Source organism: Oncorhynchus kisutch, linkage group LG6 (genome assembly GCF_002021735.2).
Source record: "Oncorhynchus kisutch isolate 150728-3 linkage group LG6, Okis_V2, whole genome shotgun sequence".
NCBI classification, from domain to species: Eukaryota; Metazoa; Chordata; class Actinopteri; order Salmoniformes; family Salmonidae; genus Oncorhynchus; species Oncorhynchus kisutch.
Window position 1 is genome coordinate 71,539,403 of NC_034179.2, and position 18,605 is coordinate 71,558,007.

The 18,605-nt window shown below is 41.6% G+C and overlaps 1 protein-coding gene across 1 annotated transcript in view; it reads right to left on the reverse strand.

The window, feature by feature from the left end:
- Window positions 1-18,605, reverse strand: part of LOC109893343 (protein tweety homolog 3) — a 66,039-nt gene that overhangs the window by 44,720 nt on the left and 2,714 nt on the right. The window contains exon 2 of the mRNA XM_031827359.1: window positions 851-1,020. Within this exon, the coding sequence (XP_031683219.1) occupies window positions 851-1,020 (170 nt within the window). The remainder of the gene's footprint in view (window positions 1-850; window positions 1,021-18,605) is intronic.

The following is an 18,605-nucleotide window of genomic DNA, read 5'->3' on the forward strand; positions in this document are numbered from 1 at the left end:
CTGTCTTGTTCCGGTATACTGGGGTGTCAACATGAGGTGTTGGCAGCTGCATAGGCTAATCTCCTTGAGCGGAACGACATACTGTTAAGCATTTATCCACAACTCTCTGTCCATCGGCGCTGTAATCTACTGGGAAGCCAAAATGTTCCCAGACTGGAGATTTAAACGACGAATGAAGACCCTCCAATTCTGGTTAATCAATCCCACCACTCACCATCATACAAAAATAATTTACTTCTGCACCTCACAAAAGTACAGTTTGATATGCGGCAATTAAAATTTAAATGTTGCTATACAAGAATGATGCAAAGGAACTAGCTGTTTTAACAGAATAGCCTGAAATGTACTCAAGAGACATAGGTCGTGTTTTTATTTTGGACTGTAAATATCTTTTATGTATTCATTCGGGTCCACATTATGGACCGAACCTGTACTGAATGGTTCGGTACGAATACATGTACCGTTAAACCCCTAATAAATTCCCTCCGGCAGACTTGGCATGAGGTCTTAAAGCCAGTCACGTATGACACCGTGGGTGGTGTTCACTCATCTCAGAGGAAGACTGCTGGCAATGTGTTAGATAACAAAGGTATCAAGGAGGAGATTAAAAAGGCACAAACTGCTCCATCATGCATGGAACGCGCTTAAGTCTGTGCACTACAGGGCCAATCGAGGATGTTAAGGGATGATGGCGAACATTGCTAATCCTTGCATTGTCATCTGCAGTCTCAGGCTTTACATGTTGAAATTAGAGATGGCCCACCTCATTACAGCTAGGCCTGTATTTTGGGTAGTGAACCAAGGGTCTGTTGAGTGATCACAGGCGTACCTCTTTCCATGTGGGACTCACCTGCAGACAAGCGTGGCGATGATGACACACCAGGCGGTGCAGCAGCAGTCGGCGTTGGGCTGCTCCTCGCTCTTCTTCCGCCGGCAGCACAGCCAGAAGGAGTAGAACAGCAGGAAGAGGAGGTCCAGGGCCAGGCAGGCTAGAGCCACGCCTCCCAGCAGCAGGATGGACTGAGGGGGAACAAGAGGACGATGAGACGTCATCTCACACACATAATGAATAATAGCAACGGAAAGTTTTGCAGTTATTACACACACACACACACACACACACACACCTGCTAAGGAAAGCTTTCAGAGAGACTTTGTAGGATGTAGAGATACAGGAGCCAAGCATCCAGTATCCATTTTGTGGTCCTAGAACAATAGTCTAATTTAGACCTTTAAAAAAAAATGTTTTACTGCATAGCTGTTGCCCGTTGGAATGATATTGGGGGAAAGGGGATACCTAGTCAGTTGCACAACAATGCATTCAACCTAAATGTGTCTTCCGCATTTATGGCAACCCCTCTGAATCAGAGAGGTGTGGCGGGGGCTGCCTTGCTCAAGGGCAGAACGGCAGATTTTCCCACAATGCCGGCTTGGGGCTTCAAACCAGTAACCTTTTGGTTACTGGCCCAACGCTCTAACTGCTAGGCTATCTTGCACATCCAGTCTGCAAGGAATGAGAAGCTATTAAAGCAGATATACACTCTTGACCACCCAGAGGAGTCACATGGCAATGAGATGGTCTCTCTGATTATTAGCTATGCCCTTTGGCTCGTCATAGCTCATTTACACCAGATCACAGTTAATTAAGGGTTATCGTCATAACTTTGAGAATAACGTAGAAGGCAGAGGAGAAAAACCTCAAGCCTCATTAAAACCCCCCATCATGAACAAGCACAAACACACCATAAGACGCATACTCTGAGAAAGCCTACTGAAACACATAGAAACCATATAATCTTAGTCTCTAACGTCCTCACACATGAATAATCTGTGTTTCCCTGGCCTCATTTTTGAAGTTTCACTTAAAGCCCGTTCTCATAATACAGGGGAAGGCCACAATTATTTCAAATCAAGCCCAAATTTCAAACAGGATATATCCATTACGATGAATCATAAAAACAGAAGATACTGTAAAGCATATTATGCTCTGTTCATGCGTGCGGACTAGAGGTCGGCCGATTAAGATTTTTCAACGCCGATACCGATTATTGGATGACCAAAAAGGTCGATACCGATTAATCAGCCAATTTTTATTTTATTTGTAATAATGACAATTACAACAATACTGAATGAACACTTATTTTAACTTAATATAATACATCAATAAAATCTATTTAGCCTCAAGTAAATAATGAAACATGTTCAATTTGGTTTAAATAATGCAAAAACAAAGTGTTGGAGAAGAAAGTAAAAGTGCAATGTGTGCTATGTAAGAAAGCTAAAGTTTCAGTTTGTTGCTCAGAACATGAGAACATATGAAAGCTGGTGGTTCCTTTTAACACGAGTCTTCAATATTCCCAGGTAAGAAGTTTTAGGTTGTAGTTATTGTAGGAATTATAGGACTATTTCCCTCTATACCATTTGTATTTCATTAACCTTTGACTATTGGATGTTCTTATAGGCACTTTAGTATTGCCAGTGTAACAGTATAGCTTCCGTCCCTCTCCTCGCTCCTCCCTGGGCTCGAACCAGCAACACAACAGCCACCATCGAAGCAGGGTTACCCATGCAGAGCAAGGGGAACAACTACTAGAAGGCTCAGAGCGAGTGACGTTTGAAACGCTACTAGTGCGCGCTAACTAGCTAGCCATTTCACTTCGGTTACACCAGCCTCATCTCGGGAGTTGATAGGCTTGAAGTCATAAACAGAGCAATGCTTGACGCTCAACGAAGAGCTGCTGGCAAAACGCACGAAAGTGCTGTTTGAATGAATGTTTACGCGCCTGCTTCTGCCTACCACCACTCAGTCAGATACTTAGATATTTGTATGCTCAGTCAGATTATATGCAATGCAGGACACGCTAGATAATATCTAGAATATCATCAACTAGTGATTATGATTGATTGTTTTTTTATAAGATAAATTGCTAGCTAGCATTAAACTTATCTTGGCTTACTGCATTCGCGTAACAGTCTCCTTGTGTAGTGCAACGAGAGAAAGGCAGGTCGTTATTGCGTTGGACTAGTTAACTGTAAGGTTGCAAAATTGGATCCCCTGAGCTGACAAGGTGAAAATCTGTCGTTCTGTCCCTGAACAAGGCAGTTAACCCACCGTTCCTAGGCCGTCATTGAAAATAAGAATGTGTTCTTAACTGACTTGCCTAGTTAAATATATATATATATATATTAAAAAAATTGGCGCTCAAAAATACCGATTTCCGATTGTTATGAAAACTTTATCGGTCGACCTCGAGTGCGGACAGTGAAAAGCGAAAAAAATAACAAAGCATTCTCCCTAAAATGGAACAGTAGATAAAAGGAAATGAAGGCTCTCGAAGTAAATCCATTAAGACTTCTTGACTTTAATGATATTCAGATGCATTTACTTATCGAGCCCATCTCAGACAAAAGGTCATTAATTCTTGCACAGGAAAAACAAAATAGACTTCATACTGCCAACTGTATGCCAAGTAAAGATTGTTTGGAAAACAAATCATTCACATTCCTTAAATGAAAGAGGATATATGCAGAAGTTGGTAACTATCTGTTTTTATAAACTGGGTGGTTTGAGCCCTGAATGCTTCGTCGTGCTTAAAGAACAGCCATTAGCCGTGGTATATTGGTCATATACCACACCCCCCTGTGCCTTGTTGCTTAAATGAACAAATTATTTTGGTTGGTGTTAAATGAGTGTCTGGTAACTGTTAATTATCTATCCAGCTGCCTTGTCACTTTACCCATACGTAGATGTACATATCTACCTCAATTACATCGTACCCCTACACATTCATCCCGTGTATACGGCCAAGTTTTTCTGTTTATTTTTTCTTTCTCTGCATTGTTGACAAGGACCTGTATGTAAGCATTTCACCTTTGTTAACGAAGCATGTGACAAATAAAGTTAGATTTGATCATTGTAACCAACTGGGTAGAGCCCATTATGAGCTTTATAAAGCATGATTCAATCATTAAGACATTATTTGGAGTGTGCTATAGTGGCAAATGAATCTCTCTCACATAGCCTCATTTCAGAACAGGGAAAAGAGAACAAGGATCTATGTGGAAACTGCCATCTGGCTTAAAAGTAAGGCAAAAGTGAACAGGAAATAGAATGCTGCAACTGAGCAGGAATGCAGCTAAAACAAGCCAATCTGGGAGCACGGCCCGTATCAATGAGGATATGCCTGCTCCCCTGATTTAGCCTAATGTCCAAAGAATAGCAAGAGCTTGTCTTCTCTATTGGCAGTGTAGCCTTCTCAACTTGGGAGTGTAAAATCATATCAGCAAGGCAATTTATGTAGTAGTAGGACACTTTATTCACCTACAGGTAAAGTGGATCAAAATGATAAGAAAGTGGGTTCAATACTGACATAAAGTCCTGGCTAGGCTGCAAGGTAGATGTCATATGGTCTGGGATCAGATCTTACGATATAGAGCTTTGATGTGAAAGGGCACCCATCTGCTGAACCTTGGAAGTCTTAGGGTGAATGTGAGTGAGTACTTTTACCATTTGTACATCGTTACAACACATAGTATGACATTTGTAATGTCTTTATTCTTTTGGAACTTCGGTGAGTGTAATGCGAGTTACACTGCTCCAAAAAATTAAGGGAACACTAAAATAACACATCCTAGATCTGATTGAATGAAATATTCTTATTAAATACTTTTTTCTTTACATAGTTGAATGTGCTGACAACAAAATCACACAAAAATTATCAATGGAAATCAAATTTATCAACACATGGAGGTCTGGATTTAGAGTCATATTCAAAATTAAAGTGGAAAACCACACTACAGGCTGATCCAACTTTGATGTAATGTCCTTAAAACAAGTCAAAATGAGGCTCAGTAGTGTGTGTGGTCTCCACGTGCCTGTATGACCTCCCTACAATGCCTGGGCATGCTCCTGATGAGGTGGCGGATGATCTCCTGAGGGATCTCCTCCCAGACCTGGACTAAAGCATCTGCCAACTCATGGACAGTCTGTGGTACAATGGAGTGAGACATGATGTCCCAGATGTGCTCAATTGGATTCAGGTCTGGGGAACGGGCGGGCCAGTCCATAGCATCAATGCCTTCCTCTTGCAGGAACTGCTGACACACTCCAGCCACATGAGGTCTAGCATTGTCTTGCATTAGGAGTAACCCAGGGCCAACCGCACCAGCATATGGTCTCACAAGGGGTCTGAGGATCTCATCTCGGTACCTAATGGCAGTCAGGCTACCTCTGGCGAGCACATGGAGGGCTGTGCGGCCCCCCAAAGAAATGCCACCCCACACCATGACTGACCCACCACCAAACCGGTCATACTGGAGGATGTTGCAGGCAGCAGAACGTTCTCCACGGCATCTCCAGACTCTGTCACGTCTGTCACATGTGCTCATTGTGAACCTGCTTTCATCTGTGAAGAGCACAAGGTGCCAGTGGCAAATTTGCCAATCTTGGTGTTCTCTGGCAAATGCCAAACATCCTGCACGGTGTTGGGCTGTAAGCACAACCCCCACCTGTGGACGCCGGGCCCTCATACCACGCTGGAGTCTGTTTCTGACCGTTTGAGCAGACACATGCACATTTGTGGCCTGCTGGAGGTCATTTTTCAGGGCTCTGGCAGTGCTCCTCCTGCTCCTCCTTGCACAAAGGCGGAGGTAGCGATCTTGCTGCTGGGTTGTTGCCGTCCTACAGCCTCCTCCATGTCTCCTGGTGTACTGGCCTGTCTCCTGGTAGCGCCTCCATGCTCTGGACACTACGCTGACAGACACAGCAAACCTTCTTGCCACAGCTCGCATTGATGTCCCATCCTGGATGAGATGCACTACCTGAGCCACTTGTGTGGGTTGTAGACTCCGTCTCATGCTACCGCTAGAGTGAAAGCACTGCCAGCATTCAAAAGTGACCAAAACATCAGCCAGGAAGCATAGGAACTGAGAAGTGGTCTGTGGTCACCACCTGCAGAACCACTCCTTTATTGGGGGTGTCTTGCTAATTGCCTATAATTTTCACCTGTTGTCTATTCCATTTGCACAACAGCATGTGAAATTTATTGTCAATCAGTGTTGCTTCCTAAGTGGACAGTTTGATTTCACAGAAGTGTGATTGACTTGGAGTTACAGTGTGTTGTTAAAGTGTTCCCTTTATTTCTTTGAGCAGTGTATAATCAAACAGAAACAGCATAACACCTATTATCAAATGCATCTCACGGCCTGATGACATGTTAAGTATTGTGCTAGAGAAACGGGTCGATTGCTGAGTACTGTAGGTCCAGCACCAGTCCCATACTTCAGCCTGCAGCACATAGGGAGAGGGCAGGCACTTCATATGTAGTTCACACAGGCCTCTCGCTCATGTTTGTATTCCTGTGGGGGAATACAGGTTGGGAGTTCATTGTAATTACACAGATTTCGATCCAGACAGTTTCTCCTCCCCTAGTAGTCGGATATATTAAACAGGAAAATACCGGCACCCTGGTTCTCTAAACAGATGCATTTTTCAGTAAGATCAGCCTGCCCCTGGGCTCTTGGTGAATAGAGGCCTCTCCATTGAAGCGCTTTATTGAGACGGTTTCGCCACCCTGGAGAAACAAAATCTGAACTCAAATGACAGTATCTCACTGAGCTCCATCTCCTGGGCAGCCATTTGTGTTACCTAGTGATATTATACCACTACTTCATGGATACACAGCGCAAACATTTTCAAATACTACATATGCTGAAATGCAAGTTGAGAAAATTCATACCTTGAGTGGTTAAATAAATGGAAAATAGTCATTGTCACTGTCTGACTAAGTGAAGTTCAAAGGGGCTGGAGAGGAGCCGTACCATCCTGTGAACAGGATGCTGGCATTGTTTCAACCCCTTCTCATCTTCCCAGCTTCTGATCCAAGATGGGAATTCAATGCTGACTAATAATGACATTCAATTTAAAAGTCATTCTCTACCTTTTAGTCATGATTTCTTTCATTTTCACTCCCCATTGTCAAGAAAAGGAAATGGTCCTTGTTTTATGTTGCGATTCAAGTTTCAGGGATGGGAGTTCTGTTTTTCACATACCAAAAAAGCAAATCGTGGTCCATATGTGTTCAATTAAAGGGCACTTAAGTATGGCTTTGAATTAGACACATTGCCATGAAAGAATAGCAGACCCAAATCACAAGACAAGGGAAGAGAGAAAATAACACGTGCTGACTCAACTGTCCACTTTGTCCATTACAATCAGGTTTCACTTCCAGGTCAAATTCCCCACATCTAAAATGAACTGCTTGATGAACATATGCAGATGGATGCAGTGACAAACAGCCTGTTTCCTGTAACAGCTGGGAGTCTTGTGTCACACCAGGTGAACAAGCTGACATAACAGATTATCACCCTGTTGCCCTTCTCCACTTCCTGTGCATGAAGGCACATCATTAGATGACACTACGTAAAGACAAAGTAAATAGATAAATACAATTTCATTTTTGGATAACACTCCACCACACCAGGTACATAAAAATGGGTTGTCTCATACATCGATCTCACTGTGCTATTGGCAGTGTGGATGTCAACATACTTGCCCTAACCAAAGTAACCTACTTTTAAAAAAGGCATTTCTGGCCAAGTATGGCCTAAATCTAAAGAATATATATTTTCCCATTCCTCAGGCTAGCCTGGGCTCTCTCCTGGTTCTCGAACCCAGGTAGGAGGCTGAAACCATGCTGGCCCTGTCTACTTTCCTCACCGCAGTCTGCCCACACCCAAACAAACCGAGCTCCAGTCCCACTCCCGTCCATCACAATGGCAATAGACTGATAGACTGCCTCTTCTTCCACCTCGGAAAACCTTGGCTCTGGTCCACAATTTACAAAAGATGCCTCTTGACAACCCCCCTCCATGTTGGCCTTCTGACGCAAAGGATTTTGACAGCCATCTTCACTTGTTTCTCACTATTGCCAAAACGTTTCTAACTATAAACCACCAATGAAGAAAGTGGATGACTGTCTGTCATCATTAAGACATCATTAGATATCAGAATGAAAGGTGTGATGACTGTATGTATGCCTCAGGACAAATGTTGCATATATGCCTGGTTAGGCCTATCGATCTCCTTTGTGGGCCAAATCAGAGGTTAAGGGGAGAATTGGCGTACTTGGCAACATAGGCCTACTCAAAATTTGTAGACACTTGAAGGGGGGGTAAAACAAATCCTGGCTTTTGTCGTACCCTGTCGACAGACTGGCAATTCTCTCATTTTGAAATCCACTTCAACACTAAATTCTTAGTACTTGCCGTTAAAAAGAGAAAAATGGGAAAAAGGTCACTGATCAGCGCATCAAGGACAGAGTGGATTTTACTTCAGTGAGGGTTGAGTGAAACCCTCAAGTAAATGAGCTGAGAATATCCATTAATTCTGACCCTGTGAACAATTGCCATGCTGCAGAGTGCAGGAGGATGGTTCTCCCCTCCCCAATCTTCAGCTGTGCAGCTCGCTTGCACTGGGCTGCTGCACTCACTCATCTTCTACTACACACTCATTGGCGTAACCTCTAAATCTATGGTAGTGGAACTTGATGTTGGGCAATAGCGAGGGCAGTTCATTCATGCAAATGACCTTAGGGTAAATCCATATAAATTAAATCACTTTTTGACAGCATCTCTTTTGATTCAAAACTAAACTTTCCATACATGTTTGCCCATGGAAAGAAGTGGTCAGAAAGTGACTTTTTGGACCCGAAGGTCAACACATCCAGGAGATTGAGGTACTCAAAGTTTTGCATACCCCACCATATCATGAGATCATGTCTTCGTCACTGGAAAATATAAATACTTCAGTTCGATATTGTTTAAAAGCTTACAAAACAGGTTTGTCAAACTTTTCTAAATTCTAGATTTGTTGTTGAATATTATTTTTTTTTTACCACCAATGGACCTATCCCTTCACACCACTGCAACACCTTTGACATTTTAAGTGAATTGTAATTTTAACTTCAAATTAGTGCCACAAAGATTGCCATCGGTCCACCCAATGTGCAATGTCAACTTAAATGATCATGCCTATTGTAGTATCTATATACGATTTCCTACGGAGGATATGTACATACATTAATATATAAATACATAAGTTTACATACACTTAGGTCAGAGTCATTAAAACTTGTTTTTCAACCACTTCACAAATTTCTTGTTAACAAACTATAGTTTTGGCAAGTCGGTTAGGACATCTACTTTGTGCATGACACAAGTCATTTTTCCAACAATTGTTTACAGACAGATTATTTCACTGTATCAGATTTTTGGATATAAATATGAACTTTACCGAACAAAACATACATGTATTGTATAACATCAAGTCCTATGAGTGTCATCTGATGAAGATCAAAGGTTAGTGATTCATTTTTATCTATATTTCTGCTTTTTGTGAATCCTCTCTTTGGCTGGTTTTAATCTGTGAATAGGCACTCACCTAACATAATCGTTTGGTTTGCTTTCGTCGTAAAGCCTTTTTGAAATCGGACACCGTGGCTGGATGTGTATCTTTAAAATGGTGTAAAATACATGTATGTTTGAGGAATTTAAATTATGGGATATCTGTCGTTTTGAATTTGGCGCCCTGCAGTTTCACTGGCTGTTGAAGAGGTGGGACGCTACCGTCTCACCTACCCTAAAGAGGTTAAACACTGTTTTCCATGCTTGTTCAATGAACCATAAACAATTAATCAACATGCACCTGTGGAATGGTTGTTAAGACACTAACAGCTTACAGACGGTAGGCAATTAAGGTCACAGTTATGAAAACTTAGGAAACTAAAAAGAGGCCTTTCTATTGACTCTGAAAAACAACAAAAGAAAGATGCCCAGGGTTCCTGCTCATCAGTGTGAGCGTGCCTTAGGCAGGTAGGAGGAGGTATGAGGACTGCAGAAGTGGCCAGGGCAATAAATTGCAATGCCTGTACTGTGAGACGCCGCTACAGGGAGACAGGACGGACAGCTGATCATCCTCGCAGTGGCAGACCACGTAACAACACCTGCACAGGATCGGTACATCCGAACATCACACCTGCTGAACAGGTACAGGATGGCAACAACAGCCAGAGTTACACAGGGAACGCACAATCCCTCCATCAGTGCTCAGACTGTCCGCAATAGGCTGAGAGAGGCTGGACTGAAGGCTTGTGAGGACCTGCCTTACAACAGGCCTACCAGATATCACCGGCAACAACGTCGCCTATGGGCACAAACAACCGTCGCTGGACCAGACAGGACTGGCAAAAAGTGCTCTTCACTAACGAGTAGCGGTTTTGTCTCACCAGGGTTGATGGTTGGATTCGCGTTTATCGTCAAAGGAATGAGCGTTACACCGAGACCTATACTCTGGAGCGATATCGAGTTGGAGGTGGAGGGTCCGTCATGGTCTGGGGCGGTGTTGTCACAGCATCATCGGACTGAGCTTGTTGTCATTGCAGGCATTCTCAACTCTGTCCATTACAGGGAAGCCATCCACCTCCCTCATGTGGTACCCTTCCTGCAGGCTCATCCTGACATGACCCTCCAGCATGACAATGCCACCAGCCATACTGCTCTTTCTCTTTCTTCATGGCCAGCGAAGAGCCTGGATCTCAATCCCATTGAGCACGCCTGTGACCTGTTGGATCGGAGAGTGAGGGCTAGGGACATTCCCCCCCAGAAATGTCCGGGAACTTGCAGGTGCCTTGGTGGAAGAGTGGGGTAACATAATCACAGCAAGAACTGGCAAATCTGCAGTACTTAATGCAGCTGGTGGCCACATCAGATACGGCCTGTTACTTTTGATTTTGACCCCCCCTTTGTTCAGGGACGCATTAATCCATTTCTGTTAGTCACATGTCTGTGGAACCTGTTCAGTTTATGTCTCAGTTGTTGAATCTCGTTATGTTCATACAAATATTTACATATGTTAAAACCTCTTAGAACTACTCATCCCGGATCCGGTATATTTGTCATCAGCAACCGCTTAATAGCATAGCAACAGTCAAAAAATATTACTAGAAAATATTCATATTCATGAAATCACAAGTGAAATATAGCGAAACACAGCTTAGCCTTTTGTTAATCACCCTGTCGTCTCAGATTTTGAAATTATGCATTACAGCGAAAGCAATACAAGTATTTGTATAAGTTTATCGATAGCCTAGCATAGCATTATGTACACTTAGCATCAGGAAGCTTGGTCACGAAAATCAGAAAAGCAATCAAATTAACCATTTACCTTTGATGATCTTCGGATGTTTTCACTCACGAGACTCCCAGTTAGACAGCAAATGTTCCTTTTGTTCCATAAAGATATTTTTTATATCCAAATACCTCCGTTCGTTTGGTGCGTTATGCGCAGACAAAAATTCCAAATTATATCCATAATGTCGACAGAAACATGGCAAACTTTTTTTATAATCAATCCTCAAGGTGTTTTTCAAATATCTATCTGATAATATATCAACCGGGACAGTTGGCTTTTCACTAGGACCGGGAGGAACAATGGCCGCCTCTCTCTTTTGCGCAAAAATCACTCTGAGAGCCCCCACCTGACCACTTACGTAATGTGGTCGTTCACGCTCATTCTTCAAAATAAAGGCCTGAAACTATGTCTAAAGGCTGTAGATACCTTAGGGAAGCCATAGAAAAAGGAATCTGGTTGATATCCCTTTCAATGGTCAATAGGGATGTATAGGAACACAGAGGTTTCAAAATAAGAGTCACTTCCTGATTGGATTTTTCTCAGGCTTTTGCCTGCAATATCAGTTCTGTTATACTCACAGACAATATTTTTACAGTTTTGGAAACTTTAGTGTTTTCTATCCTAAGCTGTCAATTATATGCATATTCTAGCATCTGGTCCAGAGAAATAGGCTGTTTACTTTGGGAACGTTATTTTTCCAAACATAAAAATAGTGCCCCCTAGCTTCATTAAGTTTTCTGAAAATAAACACAGTTGACAGTGAGAAGATGTCTTTTTTTGCTGAGTTTATGTATAAAAAGACTGATTTGGCATTGTTGTCTTGTTGCTTATGGGGGTTTTTATGTCACAGGAAACCTAAAATTAATTGACCACTGCTCCATGTCAATCAGAACCAATCCATTACGTCGACCCGAGACGCAATCGCCCCATCTAGCCATCAGCCAATGCAAATGCGCTACGCCAAATGCTAATAGCACTCGTTAAAACTCAAACGTTCATTAAAACACACATGCAGGGTAGTGAATTAAAGCTACACTCGTTGTGAATCTAGCCAACAAGTCAGATTATTAAAATACTTTTAAGCGAAAGCATGAGAAGCTATTATCTGATAGCATGCAACACCCCGAAATACCTGAATGCGACGTAAACAAAAGATTTCGCGTAGCCGGCGCTACATAAATAGCAGAAATAAAATATAAAACTTTCATTACCTTTGACGAGCTTCTTTGTTGGCACTCCTATATGTCCCATAAACATCACTATTGGGTATTTTTTTCGATTAAATCGGTCCATATATACCCAAAATAGCCATCTATGGAAACTGTGTGATTCAGAAAAAAACACTGTTTGAAAACGCTACGTAATTTTTTTAAATTAAAAAAGTCGACGATAAACTTTCACAAAACACTTCGAAATACTTTTGTAATCCAACTTTAGGTATCAGTAAACGTTAATAATCTATCAAATTGATCACGGGGCGATGTGTATTCAATAGCTCCACGATTTCAAATCATCTTCCAAAATCTCTCTTCCAAAACTTCCTGTCGGAGACCGGATGGAAAGTGATCTACCTCCCTCGTTTGACCAAGAAACAACGAAAAGGCAATTGACAAGACTGGCGACATCGTGTGGAAGCTGTAGGACTTGCAATCTTGGCCCCATTTAATTTCGTGCCCCTTAAACAATACATGCAAGTGGCGCATGGATATTTTTTCCAGTTTTCAGTGATCAGTTTTTCTTGCGCTTTTCGATGAAACAGACGCTCTGTTATAGTCACAGCCGTGATTTAACCAGTTTTAGAAACGTGAGAGTTTTCTATCCACACATACTAAACATATGCATATACTATATTCCTGGCATGAGTAGCAGGACGCCGAAATGTTGTGCGATTTTTAACAGAATGTTCGAAAAAGTAGGGGGTAGGATCAACAGGTTGTTAAGCTGCACCACAATTGAGTGCATTACAATGTACTCTCACAAGCTTTTCGGATTTTAACATGTGTTCGAATTTGCACCGTACACCTTAGATCAGTGTTTCCCCAACTCTGGTTCACGAGTAACCCCCACATCACACATTTTTGTTGTAGCCCCTGACAACAACACCTGACAGGCAACCACTGATGCAGGTAAAATGTGATGGTTTTGCAATGGACAGGTCATGGATTATATAACGGAGAGGTCATGGATTCTATGGAGACATTGTCTAGGGTTAGGGAGAAGCTAATCACATTGTCATTGTTTTCATGTCTTTGTAGACTTGATGAAAGTAACACCATGTCACTCTTTCCTGTAATACTTGTTACTGTCATTGTGCATACTTTGTAATCTTATTTTCAGGGAAGGTAGACAACAGGTAGACTTAGTGTGTAAATCTTATGCGGAAGTGAGAAAATTGCTGATTGGGGTTTCATTTCTTCTCAGGCACACCCAGGTACATTATGGTTCTCCCCCCCAAAAAACAAAGCCTGGGTTGCTCTAAACATTCACGACCCAACAAAACAGACTTTCCGGATGGAGACAAGGCCCAGATTGTATCTGATTCTGACTCCTGCTCTTACTTATAAATATTACTCAACAAATTAAGAAATACCAGGTTGGAGAGGACCTGTCACATTTTTGTATTGACACAACAATAACAAGTCAAAATAATGATATATGCCTACCTCGTCCGTGTCTGTTGGCTTTTCTGCATATAACATTTTCTAATACAGATCCTATTTCGACACACAAATCCATTCAAGCGAAGTCTGATGTGTTCTCAAACCTTTCCCGAAATAGTCACATAATGCCACAAACCCTGCTGCTGCGGTCATTCAATGGCAGTGGCATATGTTCTTCAAAGAGAGAACGCTGTAATGAGAGAAATAATGTAGCCTAAGCTACCGAAAACCGTTTACAAGATTAAATCAAGACAGGAGCGTTTGACTCTTATTAAGGAGATGGAGTCCAAACAGGCTTCTTTAGGAAACTTTCTGAATGGACATATAGACCTATAGAGAGAATCAGCGTACTCACAACCCCGTAAAAGCACCCGTCAATCAAAGCCACTAGCGTATGTCAGATACAAGAGCAAGTATTTCTCCTTTCCTTAAAACGTATTAAAAAACCTAGGCCTACCTTTACTTTCTGGAAAGCAGAGTATAAGATAATGAATTGACAATTAGCGTATGAACAGGGACATCTATGCTATAGTATGAAGATTAAAATTGACCATCATTAAAATAGAAACGAATACATGCAACATGTCCATAGCCTATTTATCAGCGATGCTGATTATCGAGGGGGAGAGTGTTGGAAAGAGTTTTTAAATATTGTGAGGAACTACTATACATTTGAATGGATGTAAAAAAAATATTTAAAAAAAAATGGGCTTCGTTGACATACTGTGTGAGGTGAAGAAAAACTGAGAAGCCCAGCTGGCCACTTTCCTACATTTTACATTTGCGAGAAGCAAGCCAGGTACTTCTATTCGTGCTCATCAACATTAACAGGACAGAGAAACCAGACACATGCTCATATGGAGCATGTAAAATATGTTAGGAAATAAACCAAAAGTTGTTTCTGACAAGCGAAGGAGGTTTTGAAATCTGCAAACAACTTTTCCACTCTGAGAATGAGAGCAGTAAATTAATGATTAAATGAATTAACATAAATGAATGGTAAATTGCCTGTTTTACAAACGGTGGGTTACACAGACATTCATAAAATAGTGAATTGCAGGCCGACACCGTATAGCCTAGGCTACTATTCTACTTTGTGAGTATAGGAGAGCGGCATTTTTGTTTTATGTTCCGCCTAGGGCGGCATATCGGCCAGGACCGGTGCTGACCACCGTTGATTAGTCTATAAATTAAGAAAATATTCCATATCAAACTATACAATGCTAAATTGGAGAGGATTGGTGCATTCATTGTCCATTTGACACAACATTAGGCACATGTCGTGGGGGACCAGATGTTGGAGCAGCCTTAAGGGCAGTCAGTAGCAGGCAGCAAGATCAAGTGCTAAATAGTGTCCAGCTTAGTAACAGTGAAAGGTAATTCCCAGTGAATGACAAAATCCAATGAAAATGTACATAACCTAGTAAAAGATATTTACAAAAATGAACATACTTAAAATACAGGTTTGAATATGAATCAAAAACCTAAGCCTCAAATCAGGCCTACCCTGCCAAACCAACTATAGCAGGTTGGGGTATACCAGACTATGGACAGCCGCCCCATACAGAGCACATAGCAGAGCTACAACATAACTGAAGCTCACAGGTGAAACAGGTACCTTTATACCTATGGCCCCCTCCCTATGAACCCAAATATGGCATATTAAATCATGTAACAGACATCCTCATTATACCTACATTAACATATTCTGTCTAAATAATATGTGGGAATACTTTCCATTAATGAATACACAATTCATAACAATAGTTCTGTAGGCCAACAGGAGGCAAAACATATTACTTATGGAGCAGCGCTCCCATTACGCACAGAGAAAACCGACAAGACATGGAGTTCCGAGACACGTATAACCTCAAAACACAGGACGCATTACAATATGGAAATAAGCAAACATTGCATCCACTGGGAGGATTGCAAAATGGTAAATTACTGCAGTTAAATATGAAACTGAAATGAGACAATGCAACTCGACCAAACATTTCCGCGACACATAATTAGCCTTGCGCACAGTAAATACCATGACACTGGCAAAAGAGGAAGCAACAGTATATACATTTAGAAGAAATTAATTACTAGATATACGTGGAAACATGAACGCCCTAAACAATTTAGAAGGGGAAATAAATTATGCTCGTTCGTGATGAGATCAACTAAATCAGCTTCCTCAGAGCCAGAACAACCTTGTTGACTGCTGTCAAATAAAGAGTGAATAGTCAGACACATCCAAAAGTTTTTTTTAAAGATTGATCTATATAATTACTAGCAAGCAATGAAAACATGTTTTGTTTAAAAGAAAGTCCACACATCAAACATGATTTTTACTAGTGCCATTGCCTATAGCGCTCTACACCCCCACGCATCTAACAATCTGCTGCAGCACATAAGAACATTTAGGCAGAGGAGATGTATACTGAACAAATATAAATGCAATATGTAACAATTTCAAAGATTTTACTGAATTACAGTACATATAAAGAAATCAGTCATTTAAAATAAATAAATTAGGCCCTAATCTATGGATTTCACATGACTGGGAATACAGATCTCTGTTGGTCAGATACCAAAAAAAAAAAAGGTGGGGGCCTGGATCAGAAAACCAGTCAGTACCTGGTGTGACCACCATTTGCCTCATGCAGCACGACACATCTCCTTTCGCATAGAGTTGACCAGGCTGTTGATTGTGACCTGTGGAATGCTGTCCCAATCCTCTTCAACAGCTGTTGCCATTGAAGTTGCTGGATATTGGCGGGAACTGGAACACAATTTCATACACGTCGATCCAGAGTAGAGGTCGACCGATTAATCGGAATGGCCGATTAATTAGGGCAGATTTCACGTTTTCATAACAAGCGCCGATTTGCCGATTTTAATTTTTTTAAATACCTTTATTAAACTAGGCAAGTCAGTTAAGAACACATTCTTATTTTCAATGACGGCCTAGGAACGGTGGGTTAACTGCCTTGTTCAGGGGCAGAACGAAAGATTTTCACCTTGTCAGCTCGGGGGATCCAATCTTGCAACCTTACAGTTAACTAGTCCAACGCAATAACGACCTGCCTCTCTCTCGTTGCACTCCACAAGGAGACTGCCTGTTACGTGAATGCAGTAAACCAAGGTAAGTTGCTAGCTACCATTAAACTTATCTTATAAAAAACAAACAATCATAATCACTAGTTGATGATATTACTAGATATTATCTAGTGTGTCCTGCGTTGCATATAATCTGACTGTGCATACAAATATCTAAGTATCTGACTGAGCGGTGGTAGGCAGAAGCAGGCGCGTAAACATTCAGTCAAACAGCACTTTCGTGCGTTTTGCCAGCAGCTCTTCGTGGTGCGTCAAGCATTGCGCTGTTTATTACTTCAAGCCTATCAACTCCCGAGATGAGGCTGGTGTAACCGAAGTGAAATGGCTAGCTAGTTAGCTCATGCTAACTAGAGGGACGGAAGCTATACTGTTACACTGGCAATACTAAAGTGCCTATAAGAACATCCAATAGTCAAAGGTTAATGAAATACAAACGGTATATAGGGAAATAGTCCTATAATTCCTATAATAACTACAACCTAAAACTTCTTACCTGGGAATATTGAAGACTCATGTTAAAAGGAACCACCAGCTTTCATATGTTCTCATGTTCTGAGCAAGGAACTGAAACGTTAGCTTTCTTACATAGCACATATTGCACTTTTACATTCTTCTCCAACACTTTGTTTTTGCATTATTTACTTGAGGCTAAATTTATTTTATTGATGCATTAAGTTAAAATAAGTGTTCATTCAGTATTGTTGTAATTGTCATTAAGCTACCTCCAACATTGTTTTAGAGAATTTGGCCATATGCCCAACCGGCTTCACAACCACACATCCAACCGGCCTCACAACCGCAGACAACGTGTAACCACGACAGCCCAGGACCTCCACATCCAGCTTTTTCACCTGCGGGATCATCTGAGACCAGCCACCCAAACAGCTGATGAAACTGAGGAGTGTTTCTGTCTTTAATAAAGTCCCTTTGTGGGGAAAAACTCATTCTGATTGATTGGCCTTCCATGGCTACGCTGCTGCCTAGTCATGTGAAATCCATAGATTAGGGCCAAATTTATTTATTTCAATTGACTGATTTTCTTATATGAACTGTAACTCAGTAAAAATGTTGACATTTACGTTTATATTGTTGTTCAGTATAGATTTTCCAAAGCTGGTATAAGCAGGTCCAACTCCGTGCAGCAAAGACACTTGCCTTCAGCGGTATACCACCAGTTCCCAGAGGTCCTCAGTTCCATCTCAGCTGCTGGTTGAATATCTGCCTGAGCCCCTGCCTGCTCCGTCTCACCCTCCCCTTTCTCTCTCATCCTCAATCTGTTGAAGATCTTTGTCTGTGTATGCAACTTCAAATAAATAAGGCTCGCCTGCAAATTCAAACATTTCCTCATATTTTCTAGTCAGACATGTTGGTAGCATAGTAAAAAACAACAAATAATTAGCTTGCTCGGTAGATTAGCGACCAGCAGCTAGCTAGCAGCTCTATGTTTACAGTGGACACGTTGTTGTGGACTGGCTAGTGTGTTTATGAAACACGCCCCTTAACTTATAGGTGTGCAGTAGTCACTGAGGTATAGGCAGAAGCGAGAGGAACAAGGAAGTAAACGCATGCACGCCAATATGTGCACGCTAGAAATGATCACTCGTGTTAAAAAAATATATTATAAAGTTGTGGATAAAGTTCAGTACGAC